General features: G+C 40.8%; 1 protein-coding gene across 1 annotated transcript; it reads right to left on the reverse strand.

Moving 5' to 3' along the window:
* LOC101857553 lies at nucleotides 1-20,544 on the reverse strand. Its single transcript, XM_035968845.1, has 11 exons — nucleotides 19,766-20,544; nucleotides 17,677-17,768; nucleotides 16,244-16,355; nucleotides 14,645-14,852; nucleotides 12,852-13,002; nucleotides 11,121-11,248; nucleotides 8,932-8,995; nucleotides 7,023-7,077; nucleotides 4,962-5,389; nucleotides 3,346-3,413; nucleotides 1-223 (listed from the first exon to the last, which is right to left on the reverse strand). The coding sequence occupies exons 3-11, from the start codon at nucleotides 16,332-16,334 to the stop codon at nucleotides 1-3; spliced, it is 1,416 nt and encodes a 471-aa protein (XP_035824738.1). The 5' UTR covers nucleotides 16,335-16,355; nucleotides 17,677-17,768; nucleotides 19,766-20,544.
* Between the last annotated feature and the right edge of the window lie 480 nt (nucleotides 20,545-21,024).

The following is a 21,024-nucleotide window of genomic DNA, read 5'->3' on the forward strand; positions in this document are numbered from 1 at the left end:
CTAGGTGTCTTTCCAAACATCAATTGGAGGACAAAAAGAGATCAGATATACTCCTTCGAAACGTTGACCTTTCCTCCCTACCCACTCACCGTACTCGGTGTCACTGTCCCCTCCCTCTTCCTCCACATCCGAGCCATCATGCAGGTCGAGCTCCAGCCGAGATCTGACGTGGCGCTGCGCCTCTGATACTTTGTCCTCCTTCATCTGCCAGAGATCCACGTGGCTGCCACCCACAATGGGGGTAGGGGTGGGGGAGGAGGAACAGAGGAAGATACCCAAACAGAGCATAATAAAATCCTTGTCTCTGACTTTCATAAGTCAGACATTTCGTCAAACCCTATTCCGGATCTCAGGAGCACTCGCTTTTGAGATATCTAAGTACAAAGTTTTTGCAAACTACATCTGCCACTAGTGAAGAACAAAATTTTGTTTTGTTTTGTTTTGTTTTAGTAAGAGTTTTATGGCACTTGCAACACAATAAGGTCATGTAAGTGCCGAAGATTAGAGGCGTTACAAGAGAGTAACAAACACAAAATAGAAAGAGGGGGGATAAGGACGATAGTTGTTTGATAGGAAAGAAGAAGCAAACCACACCAGAGCACCCGTCAACCACCCACGACGAACAAAATTCACATCATTTTAACTAAGAAAAGACAAAGAAAAGCTATTCCACGGTATTGACGGGATATTTGGACTATGCTTTCTTACAATGATAACACTGTAATTCAATATCAATTAATTTATTTCAACCTTATACGATTAGAACATTTGAAAGACATTTTAAGAATACTATTAAATGCAGTCATTTGAAAAACAAAAGTACTTAATATACAAATTCTGTGACGTGTTTAGTTTTAGGAACTGACGGAACAAGTGAGGTACAGTCAAACCTGTGTAAGACGGCCACCCAGTGTCAAGGACAAAAGTGGCCGTATAAGACAGGTGGCCGTCTTAGGCAGGACTGATCAAGATGAAGAAAACAAACCATTCCCATCTGAAGTCCCAATCGAAAGTAGCCGCATTGTTGTTGTTTTTTATGTTTTTTTGTTGTTGTTAGTTTGTATTTTGTTTGTTATTTTTATTTTGTTGCTGATTTTGCGCAAGGGTGACAATAAAACGAAATGTATCAGACGATGAAGACCGAGTGCCATGTTAAAACAAACACATGGGTCGCCACCACTCGGAGAACGAGGGACGCTTCTGTCGCAAGTTCATGTTGACGTCCTTTGTTACTTTGTTACAGACTGAGTAAACACCATTGATCTCACTTACGACTTGTGTATGAGTTCTGGGCGGGGCTTATGGGATATGAAGGATCACAGGCTTACCTCACCAACAGCTGAAAATCGGTACCTATTGGTCGACAGTGGGAGGGGCCTACACAACATGATCGGTTGGAAGGACTACCTAACAACAACAACAACAAGTGATTGGATTATGACGGCTCGCCCACAACGCCAGGGGCCAGTGCACAATTTATGACAAAACGTAATGGAGTCACTAAGACAGGTGTTATTGCTTAGTGTGATAGGGGTTGTGTGTTAAAATATTGTGGTCGCGGCCGCGTTAGGCAGGTGCCCGTTTTACACAGTTAAATTATATAGAAAAAACGCAAGGGGGGGAATGGAAAGTGGCCGTTTGTACAGGTGGCTGTCTTATAGAGGTGGCCGTCAGGGCAGATTGGACTGTATTTTTTCTGTCCCGACAGTCACTGTTGAATAGCCCAGAAAATAAAACTGCCAAATTGTATAGGTTGAACACTCCTTGCAAACACTATAAGGATATTTAACTCTTTATCTCCGGCAAGCAGCTCACAGCGGCTCGCGGTTGGAACCACTATGCCGGTGAGCCGCTGACAGCGCCTCGGGTACATTCCTTTATGACGACTTCGACATCAAATTACTTTTCGGCAACTGCCGAAAACAAGGTCTCATATACCGGAAGTTCATTCATTAGATGAAGAACTGTCGAAAAATGTTTGCTAGTTTCGATTTAATGACTCATTTAACGACGTTTTGGTCATTTTTAGATTTAGCACAAAAAAAGGGCCCCAGCATAGTGGGTTTACCCCCCTCGGAGATAAAGAGCTAAGAGGCGGGCTGGCTTGGAACGTCGATCTCTCACAGGGCACAGCAAAATGGAAAAAGTTCATGCAGTACCTTTCCCAGGCATACAATGTCGGACCAAGCTAAGCTTCAAACACCCGAACCCACAATCTCATGATGACAAAGACAATGACAATGAAAATCTTGATTCATCTCACAGGGAGAAATTTGTCTTGGTCGCTTACAATGGCAGTGGAATGTTAAAAAGGTAAGGTGCACTCACGCATACACACAACAAAACAAGGCATTAGTAAATACATGTTTTACGAGCTGAAACAACTCACTACGTAAAACATTCTCTCTCTCTCTCTATGTTTCATTTGTAGCACTATGTGTTCAGTAACCTCCCTGCAGTTTGTACGAAAGCATTTCTATATCTGTCTGTTCTTGCTTTTTTGGAAATATATCCTTTACTATGGGCCCGATAATTGAAACTTCGATGTCAGTGGGTGGATATGGTCACTTAGCATTATTTCCGCTTTTTTAAAAAGTTATTCAGGTCTCTAAAAATTGTTCTTGATGCCTTTCTGATCAACTTGTTATTTTTATGATGTGCCCAACCACTAAACTACAAACGCCACTAAAAAAGAAGAAAATGGAGTAATTCAATCAGCGATTTGTTTTCTGAATGCACAGAACATGAAATCATGTGAGACACATCTTAAGTTTTGTTTGTTTGTATAGTAAACAGAGGCACATCCACATAATAATGGTCATTTAGTGCTGGTCACATTTCTGCAATCTATGGTGAAAATGGGATGGGTGAGGGTACAGTAAGGAAATGAGGTTTCGGAATTCAATAGCAGACAGCAAAAGGTTAATGAAAAAACTCAAGGGTTGGCAGATTTTTAACACTAATTATTGCAGAGAGTTACCATAAACATCCGAGAAGTTATAGAAGCAAGTACAGATCCTTTGCTACAGCATACCAATTGGCCAGCACTATCTTTTCCCAGTCGTTTTTTTTTTTTTTTGGCTTACAGACACATGAAGTACAGAACCTTTTGAATGAAAAGATTTCTGTTAAAACAGGGAAGATTGGAAGCACTCCAGAACAGACCTTTTTTCTTTCTTTTACTCTCAGCGCCCATCGCTGATTTGGTAGTTTTGACATCTTTATCGGTATGGCAGCAAAATAGGTCAAAGAGTCGATAACTACAAGGAACAATCGGTAGAAACAGGCAGCTCTATAATAATGCCTAGTACCACGCAACGTATGGCACCAGTAACTTTATCTCACCTCGTTTCCTGGAACACATTCTTCACATCAACCTTTGGAATGCCACCAGACTCAGTGGCCACATCACACTGGAGAAGGACACAAGAAAACATACACACTAAACTACAGCAGACGATGCTACTGGATCGCTTACAACAACAACAAACTACAGCAGAAAAATTTCGAGTGAGCCATTCATCCAGCCTCAAAACAATATCCCCTGTCCCTCGAGTTACACAACCTGTGCCTCCATGCGGATTACAACTTTATTGCAGGGTGATTAAGAAAAAACACACACAAAAATCCTGTGATCTCACTATCACATCCAGGGTCACTTAACCTTAACCGTATGTCTTGTTTTACTATCGTATCCATACGACGTGGAGAACTCTGTGTCACCACTTTCCAAAGAGGAAATTTATTTGTTATTCCGATCCGTATGCCGTGCATAGCAGTCTGTCAAAATGATTTTTTGAGAAATACTGAAATTTTCAAAGAGACCTTTGTACTAGAAGTATTCTAAAATGAGAAGAATACAACCCCGGGGGTACAAAATGACCCCAGGGCGTACAGATAGGATTAAGCAGTACTCACAGAGAGCAGAGATGTCCCCAAACACTGAATGAGTGAAAACTGGGTGTGTGCTCCCCCATAAATCCAGAGGTAATAAGTGGCAAGCATGAAGCATATGTCCTCCATGAGTTCAGAGGTAAAGTATGGTAAAAAGAACGGAGTGTACGTCTTTCCTATACCTCAAGTGCGGGATGATAAAAAAAGGGGGTGTATGTGCCCCATAAGTTCGGAGGTAAGAGATGGTAAAAAATGAAGTGTATGTCCCCCATATACCTCAAGTATTGTATGGTTAAAAAAAGGCCCCATAAGTTCAGAGGTAAAGTATGGTAAAAAGAATGGAGTGTATGTCCACCATGAATTCAGAGGTAGTGAACAATAAGACAATGCATGTATGCCCCCATATTGCTTGAGGAATTATGCAGTCAAATGCGAGTCTGAATTTGAGGACACAAACAGATTACCAAAAAAAACAACTGTTGGCCGCCCCTCCCTTTATCCATTGACCATCCCCAGCATTGCTGTCCCCTCCCTCCTCCTCTTCTGAGCCAGCATGCAAGTCAAGCTCCAGCTGAGAATGACATTTGATGAAGCTGCTAGTAGCTCTCCCACCCCGATCCTACCTCTTACAAAACAAGGGACTAATCCAGTCTACAAGGGCCTCACAGAAATCTCACTGCAGACAAAAAGAAACCATAAGCTCATGTGGGGCCAAAAACCTTACTGGGGAATGGGTGGAGGGATGAGGTGGGGCCAAAAACCTTACTGGGGAATGGGTGGCAGGATGAGGTGGGGCCAAAAACCTTACTGGGGAATGGGTGGAGGGATGAGATGGGGCCAAAAACCTTACTGGGGAATGGGTGGAGGGACGAGATGGGGCCAAAAACCTTACTGGGGAATGGGTGGAGGGATGAGATGGGGCCAAAAACCTTACTGGGGAATGGGTGGAGGGATGAGATGGGGCCAAAAACCTTACTGGGGAATGGGTGGAGGGATGAGATGGGGCCAAAAACTTTACTGGGGAATGGGTGGCAGGATGAGGGGGGAGGGAGCGCAAAAAAACGTACCGGAGAATGGGTGCCGGGATGAGGTGGGGCCATAAACTCTGAAGGCGACGGCAGATACACTGACTGATCACAGGACTTCCTCAGTCCGAGCTCTGGCTCAGAGACACGACTATCTTCCCTTCCCTCAGAGTGGACTGAGCAGACTTCAGTGGGTGATGGTGGTGGTGATGATGAAGATGATGGTGGTGATGATGATGCAAGTTCTGCTTCTAATGGTCGCCTCCTCTTGTTTTCTGACATAGGCTCTGCTTCGTTCACAGAGGGCTGACCCACGTCCTCATGTGGAGAACATCGCTGCGTCTCACTGACAGAAAGCCGCCCGGCTTCGTGGTCCGACTGCTGGTCCACCTCTACGTCCGATCCTGCTTCCTGTGTCCCATCTGCATCTGAGCACACAGCATGCTGCTCTTCCTCCATTTGTAGAAGAGCTGGGGACAGAACCAGAGAGCTGCCTGAACAACACAGGACACTGACAGTCTCATTAAAAAAACAACAACAAAACAAAACAAAAAAAAACAAAGCAACAACAACAACAAACAAAAAAAAACAAAAAAACTAAACGTACTACACAGAAAGCCTTGCCAGATAAACTGCTAGGCCTGAAAAACCCACATCAACGACATCTATGTCATTGTTTTATGTTTTAGTAAGTGTTTTTCAGTACTTGCAACACAATAAGGCCATATATAAGTGCCGAAGATTAGAGATGTTCCAAAAGAGTAACTAAGACAAAAAAGAAGGAATAGAGAGAAGGACGATAGATGTTTGATAGGAAAGAAGGAGCAGACTACACCAGAGCACTCACCGAACACCCACCAGCTATGTCAAATGTACAAACAATTTTTCAACATTCGATCAAAGGTTTCTCATTTCTACTTTACTGTGTTCTTCAGCATTTCAATTTTTACAGCTCTTCGATATTTTTACTCTACAAAAACGAAGTAATATTTTTAAAAATGTAGTCACAAAGCAAAACAAGAAATGCGTGTAAGGAGCAGACCACAAAAGACGGCTATTGAAGCACCTGATCAAGTGGAGGAATGAAAATCTACGATCTTATCAAGACACTTAGCTGACCGTCTAGCACCACAAGAACACACAGCTCTGCCGTCTTTTGACAAAAAAACGCGTATGTGTAATTAGGCCAAGTATCGTTTTTATACAGGGGAGAAAGCCCTTTTCATGGTGGGTAGGATGTTGTGTGTTTTCAGGGTATTTTTCACACCCTCGAGCCAGGTCTTCTTTGGTCTTCCTCTCGCCTTGTGCCCTGATATTCTTTTGCAGTGCGCTTTACTGGCTAGCTGGTGAGATGCCAAGCGTGTCAGATGTCCAAGCCACCTGATTGTTTGCCTCTGTATGAAGTGGAGGACAGGGGTCGTTCCCAATACCAAGGCCAATACCATCTAGTACTAAAGCAAAAAAATCCACAATTAAAAGGTCCCACTCATAAGCACTTGTATATCAACTCTTTTCTTTCTTAAACAGCTACAGCAAATCGCTACCTTTGAATAACAAAATTCTATCTGCTCAGTTCCTTGTTTTGAGAAATTTGCCATTAAAAAATTTGGAGTTTTACATGTCAAGCTTTTTCGAATGCAATTCTTTGAATATCTAGATAACGAATCCGAATAATCTTGCAATTTTGATAGAGCAGATAGAACTTTTGGTTTCTGACCTTGTTGTCTTAGTAACTCAAAACGGCCAAACATGATGGATAGAACTTTGCAATTCTGAGGCAGCGAAATCTTGGTCCTTCCCTAACAAATCAATGTGAGAACAGGCAAATTTAGGTCAGTCTTTCCCCAAACAGCAGACAGAACAAAAAAAATCTTGGTCACTCTTTCCCAAACACAAGCAAATCTAGATTACACTCTCCCAAACAGTTGGTGAAAAGAGCAAATCTGGGCCACTCTTTCCACAGCAGTCAGACAACAAGCAAATTTAGGTCAGTCTTTCCCAAACAGTCCGATAACGAACAAATCCGGGTCAATCTTTTCCAAACAACAATGTTATACTCACAGATAAAGCAAAAATCCCCACCCCAATGTCCCAGTCACTCACCAGCTTCCACAAACTGAGCAGGTAATTCATCGTATTCCAGCTCTCCTCCGCTACTCTAAGAGGGGAAGAAGACAGATGAGACAAATGAGAAACCAGTGTTCACGTACACCATTGTAGGCTGACAGTACAAACCAGGTATAATGGTCCTCTTAGTCAGTACGATGGGGGGGGGGGGGAGAGACAACCATGAGTCTCAACTCAGAATTTTTTAAAAAGGAGGAACTTTCCACGTGATCGCGACAGAAGACCGTTTTTTCGAGACACCCATTATTATTACATGTATCCTGTTTAACTCTAGAATGCTGAAATAAAAACCATCAATTTATCAAAACAAGGTTATTTCATACCAATTTGAGGGTTTGGAAGATAATTTCAAGTAAAAGAGTCATTTTCCAAATATTATTCACAATCTTGATAATTTGTTTTGATTTAGTAAGGTTCTTACGGCGCTCGCAACTGCATCAGGTCATAAGAGCGCCAAGGGGTGGATGTCAATGGAGAAGTCCATACAGGGAATCAGGCTTACTCTGCTCACCTCTCTAGCTTCAACAGCACAAAGTCTGCTTCAACTATCAAGGCACCTCGGAAAGAGCTGGTCACAAGAGTGTGACAAACATACAAAAGAAGTAGAGGAAAAAGGACGATAGGATTAGGAAAGAAAATGCAGCAGTTCCCTGTCGCAGTTCAGGCACAGTTATGAGCATGACATTGTTGAATCAGCCCATTTACAATTCTACTGTGCATAAGAACAAGTTAATGTCCCCCTGTTGGGAATGTGGGAATGGCGTAAAGACACTTCAGTCCCGGATGGGGGGACAGAGGCACTTCAGAGAAAATGGTAATTCTGTTGTGTAGAGATAGTGCATGCCCAGTATTAGTATTCTTTCATGATTTAGTAAATCTTTTTCGGCACATGCAGCACAATTAGGTCAAAGATAGTAGGTAGTGAGCAGAAGATTAGAGGTATTACGAGAAGTAACAAACACAAAAATGAAGGGGGAGAGATAAGGACAACAAATGTTGGATAGGAAAGAAGGAGCAAACCCCATCAGAACACCCGCCAACCACCTGCTGGTATTCTTTCGAGTTCATCAGAATCATACTGACATATATGAAGAGGATCACTGCATGCAGGGAAAGAGAGACAAACAGAAACAACAGAGGGAGAGTGGAGGAAGCGAATACTCTGAAACCTATCACTCTACCACAGAGCTACACAATGGCTTTGTTCAAAGCTAAACGTCAACAAAAATTTCTTAATAATAATAATAATAAATGACATTTATATAGTGCTCATCAAACCCGATTAAAGTACACAGGCTCTGAGCCCTTTACAATACAGTACAATGTACAACAGTAACATAAAACGTTGTGTTCTGACTAAAAATCACTCCAAATATTCATCTAATTAATTTAAAAACAGAAATGAATTCGGCTGACATTTGAAAGAATCAAAAGATTTGATTTCCCTTAAAGTACTCTTCTTTTTGGTTGGTAGTCCCAGGGCATGTGGAGATCAATAAGCTAGTCATGATATCATCAGCCAGCTGTTCAGATGTACTAAGCCCCAAATTTTGAAGAAAAAAAAGGTTTTTGTGCAGTTCAATCTCTGGAAATTGTTGCAAATACTATTTCAAAGCATTATTTGGTTGAAATTTAAAATTCTAAATATTGAAAAATGTAAGTAAAATTCATAATGTAGGAATAACTTGTAACCGATTTGAAATAGTTTTATTTTCTGTCTCCTGAAAAAGTTTAATTTCTGATTTCTGGGCTTGGGACATTTGAAAAGCTTGCGGACGATATTCCTTTGCCTGCCACGCCCTTGTCGCCCCCCCTCCCCTCCAGCCAAATCCCCTAGACAGACCAGAAGTTGACACTCCCCTCATTCTCACTTGCACTCACTCACCATAGCAACCTCCTCCTCCAGCATGTGAGAAGCCACAGAGAGCCATGGGCCAGACTCCTTCCATCTACGAATCACAAGGAGGAAAGGATAATGAGTTTTGTTTTGTTTTAGTGAGGTTTTAGTTTTCGTAAGAGTTTTACGGCACTTGCAACATAATAAGGTCATATAAGTGCCCAAGAAAGGTGTGTTACAAGAGAGAAAAATACGCAAAAAAAGGAGGAGGGATAAGGGTCAATAAATGTTTGATAGGAAAGAAGGAGCAAACAACATCAGAGCACCCGCCAACCACCCACTTTGTAAGGTTTTACGGCGCTCGCAACTGCATAAGGTCATATGAGTGCCAAGGGGTGGATGTCAATAGAGAAGTCCAAACAGGGAAGCAGGCTAACTCTGCTCATCTCTCTAGCCTCAACAGCACGAAGTCTGCTTCGACTATTGAGGCACCCCGGAAATAGCAGTTCACAAGAGAGAGACAAACATACAAAGAAATAGAGAAAAAAATGACGATAATAAGAATGAGGAAGAAAAAGCAGCAGTTCCCCCTATGTTGTTCCGGCACAGTATGAGCATGACATTTATAAATCAGCCCAGTTACAATTCTACTGTGCATAAACATGGTTCCCCCTTTGGGAATGGCCTAAAGACAATTCAGTCAGTAGCACTGCCCTGGGGAGGAAAGAAAAATGAGTTTTAGTTTTAGCAAGAGTTTGACTTTTGAGTGAAGAGAAGCACACCGACAAGACAACGGTCACAGGGTGCAGGGAAGAAGTCTATTCATGGTGAGCACTGAAGCTGCATTAATCCATCCGAGAGGGTGGTTGGCACGTGCTCTGGTGTAGTTTGCTCCTTCTTTCCTTTCAGGCAACTATCATCCTCATCTCTCCTACTTTTTTTGAATTTGTTACTCTCTTGCAACACCTCTAATCATGCGTAGTTATATGACCATATTGAACAGTGGGCGGCAGTTGGCACTTGAAGACAATATTGAATTTGTGAACCGTAAATGTTGTCTCCAATAACACCGCTTGCCGCTCAAAGTTTTTCTATTCTTGGACTTCAAGGTCAAATTTGACACAAGCAAGGGAGGGATCTAAGATAAGATAAGATAAGATAATACTTTATTGCCTTGGTCGGAAATTTTTCTAGGCTGTATACAGGAATGGTAAAAACACATGTTGACATTGAACAAGACTTGTCGCCACTGAGCAGCACCGGAAGAAATTTTCCTTTTCTTTTTTTCTTTGCTTGCTTTTTTCTAGTAAGAGAAGCGCACCAACGCAATAACAGACATAATATAGTATAGGGAAGCTGAAAATGTTTCGCAGTGTTCTATGGTCTGCTGGGGTAATAATATAGTGTAAAGCGCATACAGCCTGCTGTTGAGCGGGGGTATGCGCTATACAAAAGCTATTTATTATTTATTATTATCATTATAGTGCAGGAGAAAAATAAAACAGATGGGCAGAAATAACATAGGCAAAGAAAGGCAGTGGAATCTACTAGTGGCACCCGTCAACCAACTACAGAAAGGGACAAACAAACAAAAAACCAGAAGTAGGATCCACTAGTGATGCCCTTCAACCATCCACCCACAGAGAGAGAGGGAAAAAAGTAGGATCTACCCGTGGTACACTCCTACTTTTAGTTTTAGTAAGAGTTTTACGGCACTTGCAACACAATAAGGTCATATTATAAGTGCCGAAGAATAGATTATGCGTCACAAAAGGGTAACATACACAAAAAAGAAGGAGGGGAGATAAGGACGACAGATGTTTGATAGGACAGAAGGAGCAAACTGCACCAGAGCACCCGCCAACCACCCACTGGTACACCCCAACCACCCGCTGACATAGAAAAAAGAAAAGAAGTACACTCCAACCATCTGTTCACAGCGAGAAACGAAAGAAGTAGGGTCTTCTAGTGGTGCCCTCCTGCAGGGATAAAAACTGATCAGTCCAGAATAAACTTAACTTTTCGCGGGAAATACAGATTTGGAAAAAAACACACTTATATTCAATTGTGGATCAGTACACATTGTAGAATGACTCACCATTGAAAGTAGGTAGACAGGCATCAGGGATCCCACATACGGAAAATGACGGAGCAAATCAAAATTACGGATTTCCGTAAATTTTCGGAGAAATATCCATCCCTGTTCCTACCACCCATTGTTGCACGGAGGAGCTTACCTGTAAAAGAGCTGCACAGAGCAGTAGCCATCCGGCTGCACAGCCGCCCTGACACACACTACCAGGTCCCGACCCGTCACCTGCGACTCAAACACAGTCACTGCTCGGCGAGTCCACGCTTTGGACAACTGCAACAACATCAGTCACATGTGCTTCATTTCAAAACAGAGCATGAGTCTTTCGAAAAAGTAAGCAGTTCACTTATGGAGTTACTCAGGCAATGAAAGCTTTCTTTCGTTTTAGAGCGCTTCCACACAATAAAGCTCAGTTAGTTTTAGTAAGAGTTTTATGGCACTTGCAACACAATAAGGTCATATAAGTGCCGAAGATTAGAGGTGTTACAAGAGAGTAACAAACACAAAAAAGAAGGAGGAGAGATCAGGATGATAGATGTTTGGTAGGAAAGAAGGAGCAAACCACACCAGAGTACCTGCCAACCACCCACAATAAAGCTCATTTCGTGCCGCGGAAAAAAGCAAGTAAAAAGACAAAAAGAAAAGAGGTAAAGAACACTAAATAGGACCTATCAGTGGCATCATCCAACCATCTGCAAGAGAAGCCTGCACATATTTCATATTGATTAACTTGTACACATACTTTCTCTGGAAACTTTTGATTCCACAGGACAAACCATCATTTAGTCATCTTTACATGGCAGAAGACTGGTTGAAAACTTTCACATGCAAGCAGAAACAGGGACATAGGACCAGTCCAAAGGAAGTTTTTAGTTTTAATAGAGGTTTTACGGCCCTCGCAACTGCATAAAGTCATATGAGCGCCAGAAGATTAGACGTGTTACCAGAGAGTAACAAAAATAAATAAGAAGGAGGGGAGATAAGGTCGACAGATGTTTGTTAGGAAAGCAGAAGCAAACCACACCGGAGTTCCCGCCAACCACCAAAGGAAGACACACAGATGAAACATGACACACATAAGTGCTACATGGCACACTGATAGGTGGCATGTTACTTGTAGAAATAACAATAATAGTTTGTCAGTCAATGTCTGTCAAAGACCAATGCATCTAGAGAGGAGAATACTTCTGAAGCGAAATAGCAGAATATGAAGAATGAAAGGTTGAGACGACTTGTGGTTTCTGCTTTAGCCGATGAGACCAATTTTGGCAGAGAAAAGTTTGCCACATTTTGATTTTGAGCATTCCAAAGCTCCGCTATCACTTGTGCTACACAAATGAAAACATGACACACAACACATAGGTGGCACATGAAACTCCTGTTTTGTTTTAGTAGAGGTTTTAAGGCGCTCGCAACTGCATAAGGTCATATGAGCCCCAAAGGGTGGATGTCAACAGAGAAGTCCATACAGGGAATCAGGCTTACTCTGCTCACCTCTCTAGCTTCAACAGCACAAAGTCTGCTTCAACTATCAAGACACCTAGGAAATAACGGGTCACAAGAGAGTGGCAAACATACAAAAGAAGTAGAGGAAAAATGACAATAGTTAGGATGAGGAAAGAAAAAGCAGCTGTTCCCTGCTGCAGTTCAGGTACAGTTATGAGCATGACATTATTGAATCAGCCCATTTACAATTCTACTGTGCATAAGAAAAAACATAATGTCCCCCCTTTGGGAATGGCCTAAAGACACTTCAGTCAGTGGCACCGCCCCGAAAATTTCCCTTTGAAATTCACACATTGACGACACATGACATACTGATCACAAACTACACAATTACGACGCATGACACAAAGACAGTGACCCGTGTACTGACCGGTACAATGCTAGACAGCTCACAATGATGTGCCTGTGGAGGAAAGCACTGGAAGATTTCCTGGTTGGCCAGTCGGACTCGGCTAAACTTCACAATCTGCGTAAAACCCTGATCTATGTAGAAAACATCCACTGTGCCCGAGTCAGTGTCGCTGTGCAGGAAAGAAGTAGGATAAAAAACCACATTACTCGAGGGACAGGGCATTATGAAATGTGTCACGACGCAGTGGAATCAGGCGCTCGACAATTCTAGAGCATGTGGAGTTATTGGCCTTGCTTTCAATGAAAAAAAATATCCATCTACCTTGAATAGAAGTTGAGATATTTGTAAGTGAAGGAGGCGGGGGTCTCCTAGTTTCGGAGACAAAGTTAGCGAGAAAATGGCCGCCAAAATTTGGCATCTTCGACAGCTTTAGAGTCTTTGAAAAGTGAAAATTTGCATATTTTGAGGCTTTAATCTAAGCTTTCAGTAAAATTCACATGGAAATGAGTTTTTATATGGACATAAAAGGTGTTGAGCCAAATAACAATTTTTAAAAAAAAAAGCCAGACAGGTGGAAAAATGCCTGTTCTTCCATTTCATTGTTTTGGCGAGCGCCTGGTTTCACCATGATGCCTCACAAATATGCTTCGTCTCAAAACGGAACATGTAGCCGAGAACAGATGCCAAAGATCCAGCTCTGACAAATTCGAAAAAAAGGAACAGTGAAAATCGGTATGCCTTTGTTATTATTTGAACATTCCTATTTTCATTCATATTACTGTTTTTAAAATGGTTCACTTTTCCATTGCTCGATGAGTGTTTATCCCGTTCGGTTCACAACCTTAAGTGTGATTTAAGTTCGGCCCCCTGTGAAATTGCGTTTGCCACCCCTTTTTTAAAGAGTTCACAAACCACCCACCAAAGTTGATGGTAGATAAGATAAGATAAGATAAATCTTTACTGTCCACATCCTGACACATTGGTTTGGTGTTTCACCACTCACGCACTCCCGCCCGCGCACACACACACACACACACTCACACACGTCCTCTCTCCTCCACACACACATTTGTTCACATAAACATAATAATATAACTATAGCGCGGTCAAAAATTTGTGGCGCAACTCATCCTCAAATATATCTTTATAACGGGTGAATCAATGTCACCCATACTTTGCACAGCAGTTTGTCTCAATTTGTCTTAACGTAATCATATTTTTCCAGAACAATTGAGGCTAGACTACAAAACTTTTCTTCATAAATTTATATAAAATACTACAAACCTCCTTCAAGCGGAAAATAGAATTGTTCTCAGCACTTCCAACACACATTTTGTATACGTGTATGGGATACGTCACAGCTCATCAATGACACTTTTTAGTGGCAAAACTGGTTACGAGAAATGAATTTTATAGTGAACACTTTTTGCACTAAAAGTTCTCAAAACATGCGTTCAATAAAGATAATCTCACGATTAGAAAAAAATGAAGGACTTGCTTTCAAAAGCAATATCATTCCAGCTGTAAACTTTTAAAATCAGTAGAAACCACCCACTAGGATTTTTTATTAGTATTTATTTAGGAATTTTCTAGAATAGAGCCTTTAGGTCTTTACAAAAATATTGACCTGTTAAGACAAATTGATACATGTCACTGTGCAAAAGCTGGAGAGTTTACGTAGGATAGTTGAGGAGATATTTGACAATAAGCTGCGCCACGAACTTTTGACCGCACTATATATGTCAACAGTAACAGAAGTGAAAAAAAAACAACCAAGTTTCTATAGCAATGATACAGTGGCCCACACTTACACACTGAACACTTGCGCTCTCTCCCAGTGGCTCTGCTCACTTTCGCTGTCTGAGCTTGAAGAAACTCCACTGGCATGTTCAGCATCTGCCACCATGACGCAGTCTCCCAGCTCCAGGCTGCCAATGCTGTCCGGAAACTCCTGACATCCACCATTGAGAAACTCGTCAAACTTGCGTTGATACAGTCCAAAGTTATCAAAGTTGGAATCTGGTAGGTGTATGTGCAGAAAGCGAAAAAGAACTCTTAGATTACTGAAAAAGAAATTTTCTCAGGAAAATAGAGATCATCCAAAACGCAAAAGTTTGAGGAGTGAAATGCAAAGAAACCCAAAATGTGTGTAAATACATACCTGATCTAACCTGCGTTGAGAGATAGAAAAAAAACAACCTAAAAAACAAAGACCAAATTAAGAAAAAGGTGAACAATTAAAAGAGAACCTTAAAACCTTCTATGCCTCCCACATTTTGTACCCATCTTTTTTACGGCACTTGCAACACAATAAGGTCATATAAGTGCCGAGGATTAGAGGAGTTACAAGAGAGTAACAAACACAAAAAAGAAGGAGGGGAGATAAAGATGATAGTGTTTGATAGGAAAGAAGAAGCAAACCACACCAGAACACCCGCCAAGCACCCGCGAAATTGGTCCTTGTTTGTTAGTTTGAGCAGAGAGGCCCATTTACACAATAATGGTAATTTAGCGCTAGGAAAAAGTAAGACAGACAGACAGAAACAACAGAGAGAAAGTAAAGAAGTAGGACCTACCAGTGGCACCCTCCAAATTGGTTTAATATCCAAAGAAAGAGGTGTAAGACATCTATAGCTATAACAACCACATAAAGCAGAGTGATTTCTGTTACTCTCCTTAAGGACAGCAGAATGACACAATTCTGACCTCTCTACATGGGAAAGTCTGAGAAGAGCCACAGTAGAATGTCCTTCACCCTTACGATACAGGAGACAAGTGGATAGGATCATGAATTTTAATAATAACAAAATAAAATAATAAAAATGGGTTTATAATAATAATAATAACAATAATTGCTTGCGTATGTACAGGCTTTTCAGGATGCTCCATGCACTTTACAACCGTTATTACTCCAGCAGACCCTATGGTTTTAGTTGTGAGCGCCTAAAAACTCTTACAAAACTAAAGACCCTAGAACACCAAGAAACATTCTCGGCTTCTTAGGAAATACAAAGTGCAAACTGCGGGTTGCATGTCCTCAAACACTAAGTAACTGATAAGACCTTTCGCTGTCTATAACCGGTTACTTATTCCCACCTGGTTGAAGTGAGGAAAATTCGTGTAAAGTGTCTTTCCCAAGGACACAACATCATGTCCCTGAGAACAAACCATGGTTACAGCAAAATTCTTTCCTCGAGCAAAACATAAAAGATTTTCCTCTTATTCACTGCCACATGTAAAGTGAGACAAACAGCTCCTCCTTCCCACTGGGAAAAAAATATATCATATATATTTGCAGTAATTTTAGTCTTGAAAGCATTTAACAGTAACATAAGCAAAGCTAAACCATTCTTCGAGCAAAGGACAGTGTGTCAGATCCAGTGTTGAACAGAGAAATGAGGTCAACCTACCACTGCCGATTCTCATCCAGAAATTGCTTGGATCGATGACATGAGTCACGCGGCCCTTGTACACGGGCGGGAGGCTTTGGTGCCCTGCCATGGCCAGCCTTGCCACTGCCAGCTACAGAAAAGAAAATTCACAAGCCAAAACAATAAAAAAAAGTAACTTGATAAAGGCTAGAAAACTAACAAGAGAACAAACATATGAGATGGAAAATAAAGAGAGACATTGAACTGCATATTTTCCGAATTTTTAAAGAAAAACAAAGTTTTCTTACGAGCAAATGCAATACAACTTCCTCTCAGGAGGCTCTGTTTGAGAAGATAACAAACAACCAATGGCCAGCTCACAAGCAAATCACCTAATCCGGATGCAGGAAAGCCTTCATTAAGTAAGTGAAAGTTATAACTGAGCCAGTCTTTTTTCTCTAGCTGTATATATTAAAAACAAATAGTATATGCGGATAACTTTAAAAGTGGTTAGTGCACTTGTCTCCAAAGCAGAAAGTCCAGGTTGAAGCCTCGGTTCGGCCACAGATTTTTTTTTCCGCCCACCCACCTGTAATGGGTAACTGACTTCGAGTTGGGAAGTAAAGGACTAATTTTTTAAAAATAAATAAATTTTATTAAGGTTTTTTAAATCCATCAAAGTCACGACATCACATGCTTTTTCAGCTAACTAATATTTTTTTAGAATTTAAAAAAAAAAAAAAAATTAATTAGACCTTTACTTCCCCAACTCGAAGTCAGGTACCCATTACAGGTGGGTGGGCAGGAGGGGGCGGAAAAAAAATCCGTGGCCGAACCGAGGCTCAAACCTGGACTTTCTGCTTTGGGGACTATCGCACTAACCACTCCGCCACCACGCCACTGTGTAAGCTACAGGCTTTAAAAATACTGCAATAGTGCTTTGTGGTCATTTTGCCACCATGTGTGACAATAAAGTGGGAATCCCTCCATGACGTCAAACAAGATAGCTGTTACTATAAATATCGGCCAATGGCGTACATCTGTCGTTCTAAAGTTATCCGCATGTACAAATTATAATCAAGAAAATCTAATCTTCATTCCAATGTCCCTACTCATCAAATTACAAAACAATAAAACCTGATGGGCCTGTGTGACACTGTATACAGTCATGTACACAAAGTTTAATTCTGAGTGTGAACCAATTTGATTTGCAATCCCAATCATATCTTTCAATATTTTTACAAAGTGACTCGAGTCCGAATAGAGAAAAATTATATTCAGACTCTGAATTGAGTCCAGCATGACGTTCGTTCCGACCCTTGTTCTTAAATATTTCCAGTATGTACTAATATTTTTTCTACTATTATAATGATAACAGTCGAGACGTGAGCTTTAATATCCAGTTACTAGATCTATCTAAACTGGCTCTCCCTGCTTCATTGGTATGAACAGAACGATCAAGCTGAGCTGACCTTGGTGGGGGCAAAGTTAATTATGTCAACCAATGAGACTGTGTGTAGCAATCTCGAACTCTCGGCTCGCTGGGGGAAGAGGCCACAAGTAACTGTCGGTTTTGTGTGATGTGATAAAAGAAAAGAAAATTACAGAAAAACTATTACACACAACAAAATGAAATTAAACATATGGAAAGAAAAATGGTGGTGGAAGTAATGATGATGCTGTAATGGTGGTGGAAAGACCCTGAGTTGTCGGTTACCGTGTACTTAAACACTGCCATAGGGTAGATCTACTGATAGTGCAGTCTTTTGACTATTGACACAAGTACACAATCCTAGTAGGCAATTCTAGTTCTAATTCTGGTGTTACGTAAAATCTCCCGACGACAGTTATATTATGTAACCTTACATTCACAAGACTCATTTAGAAGCTGAGTCCGAATTTATAAATAAAACTTTTTTTCGGACCCGGGTCCGAATAGATAAAAATTATATTTGAACACGAGTCCGAATAGATAAAAATAATATTCAGACTTTCAAGTCCGACTTGGCCATATTTTTAAGCATGGAAAAATTAAAGTTTTTTTTTTTAATTCAATCGATGCTTACAGTTTTTAAAGGGTGTTAATTCATGATTAACTTTAGCATTCTTATAATTTACTTTTAAATTCCGTCATACACTAGGTTTTCAACTCCTATTCTTTCGAATGAAAGTACTTGAAGAAAATGCAAAGAACTCAGTGTTTAAGATCAGCAATCTGTTAGAAAGACATAATGTCCAAAAAAGTAACACTAATTGCGGTCTAGCACACAAATAACGAGGGCTGGATCAGAAATTTTTGCGCAATGTACGAATTTTACAATACAAATTTCTGGTGATATTAAGGGGAATGGACAAAGTTGGACAAATTGATCCAAATTTTACAAGATTAATTCATGCTCCCTGTGCCATCATGTGTGATGGGTTCAGAGTAGCTCAAACATTTTACGGATTTTGATTTTTCCGATTAAACCTCGACCATAAAGCTGCTTGTCAGTTTAGCCATCATTATTAAATCGGCTAGCCTCTTCCTTCTCTTCTATAGATCTAGATTCTAGATTTAGAAAATCTATCTACATCTAGATTAGATCTAGATCTAGATCTAGATCGATAGTCCATAGTAAACAAAGTATGAGGCAAACAAGCTGCTGGGGGCAGAGATATAAATATAACAGAGTGTCTACCTACACAGTAACCGGGCACCTAGCCTCAGTGTCTACGTACACGGTAACCGGCAACAGGGCACGTAGTCTCAGTGTCATGTACAGGGTAACCAGGAACCAGGCATGTAGTCTCAGTGTCACGTACACGGTAACCCGGCAGTTCAGAACTCCCAAGTATAGTTTTTGTCATCCGGTGTTGCCTTCATCCCCACCCCCTCCCCCGACTGTACCATTAAAAAAAAATTAATTAAATCCCTACCATTCCGGAGCCCTATACTTTGCAGCGCACAGACTTGGAATGAACTTTGGTGACCCTAACGGGTACTCACAATATGATGAACACGCACAGGTTCACCGACTGGTCATAATGGCGAGCCCGACAAGACACTTCTTGTATATATGACTTTCTTTTTTTTTTTCAGCAAGTGACAACACAGGACAAATATTGATTTCTTTTCATTCCGGTCACCGTGTACGTAGATACTGAGACTAGAATCTACCGGTTACCTTACCGTATACGTAGACACTCCGTGTCGTAAATAAAAAGAGTTTTATAAACCGAAAACAAAGGAGAACAAGGCAGGCCACACTAGACCCTTGCCATAATATACCTCTATAGTAGAGTATAATTAATCTTGATTTGATGTGGTACTAGAACCTAGACTCTCTAGATTCTAGATCTAGATTCTAGATCTAGAATCAAGAAATCTAAATAAATCTTGCTCACCACGAACTTCCACAGTTCACAGTTCACAGGAGGCAACCCAACAGTTGATCAGTTCTCATTCCAAAAAAAGTTCTAAACTATTAAACTGTCGATCATTTGGATTACCATCTACTTCAAATACTTCATTCACTTGAAGATTTGTTATGTCATTACGAAGTGAAATTCTTAACTCACGTCTTGACAAAATCGTCCACAGTCCACGAATCTCTCAACTGACAACTCCCACTCGCACTGAATTTTTACTTTGTAAAGGCTGTTCCGTCGTAACAAACAAGCAGGAAAGAACCACGGCCTGGATGCACGATTTTCAAACTGCTTGCACTGCACTGCACATTAAAATTCAGCGTTGGTTAACTACAGCATGCCAGATCTATGCCAGCGGAGATGTGAAACTAGTGTATAAAAAAGCGCCAACATCCTTACTTCTTTTATTCCTGGACTTTCCGTTCGCTACCGCATCAGTCATCATTCGGGGGGAAAAACAGTTTCAAGAGTTACTTTTCTATTTTCACCTCACGTGAATGAGTTAACAAATTTCGTTTATTGCTTTCAAAGTAAGTCTCCCTGCTCGGAAAAGTCTTAAACATGTACTCATGTACATTGTAAGCTTATTATTAGATAAAACGGGATAAATTCAGCCATTTCGGGTGCTCCTGCTCAAGACGCTTGTCAGAGGTAGGCCTACTTAAAAAAGCGTCCACTCAAATGCTTTTGGAATTGTGTGTAGGCCTATCATTAGGTAAAAATACATGCAGGCCCACATGGACCCTGAAATTACAGCCAAACTGCAATTCAAAACGGATTATAATCATTAGGAGACAATACTCTTCAGAACGGTACTCTGTAATGTACGTCGGGCTGTCACCCAGAAAACATAGTTTTCTTCTCCTCTTACTTTAAAAGTGCATTATGTTATCACCATATTATTAATGGAACTAAGTGGGTGTGCGGGTGCTCTGGTGTGGTTTGCTCCTTCTTTCCAAACAAACATCTTCATCTATCGTCTTTATCTCTCCTTTTTTGTGTTTGTTACTCTCTTGTAACACCTCTTATTTTCGGCACTTTTATGACCTTATTGTGTTGTTAGTGCGGTAAAACATTTCTTAAAAACACTAAAGGAAATAAAATACATATTACGTAACCTATTCTGCACCGAGTCCAGCTATCACCAAGCAAAGTGTACAGGTGCTAGATATCTAGTTGTCAAACTGGTATCTAAATTGGAATTCCCAGATTTACCAAAGATCGTGGAGTATGGATTTAGGCCAACTTCCACGAAATTTACGAAAGCGATAAAAATAACCCAACGAAACTAAAAGTAGATCTAGCATAGAGGATTAGGCCTAGTATAATAATAAATAAAGTGGGTTTTTTAAATTGTGAAACAGTTTCATTTGGGTCTAACTGCAACCAATGGATATATCTCTACACCC

Source organism: Aplysia californica, unplaced genomic scaffold, assembly GCF_000002075.1.
Source record: "Aplysia californica isolate F4 #8 unplaced genomic scaffold, AplCal3.0 scaffold00090, whole genome shotgun sequence".
NCBI classification, from domain to species: domain Eukaryota; kingdom Metazoa; phylum Mollusca; class Gastropoda; order Aplysiida; family Aplysiidae; genus Aplysia; species Aplysia californica.

Excerpts from the sequence above, each read along its gene's own strand:
- LOC101857553 (XM_035968845.1), bottom strand. The coding sequence starts at position 16,334 with ATGGCAGGGCACCAAAGCCTCCCGCCCGTGTACAAGGGCCGCGTGACT. Across the intron at positions 14,853-16,243 it reads CTGGATGAGAATCGGCAGTG|ATTCCAACTTTGATAACTTT; the intron begins GTAGGTTGACCT and ends TACACCTACCAG. Across the intron at positions 7,078-8,931 it reads TGGAGGAGGAGGTTGCTATG|AGTAGCGGAGGAGAGCTGGA; the intron begins GTGAGTGAGTGC and ends TTCCCCTCTTAG.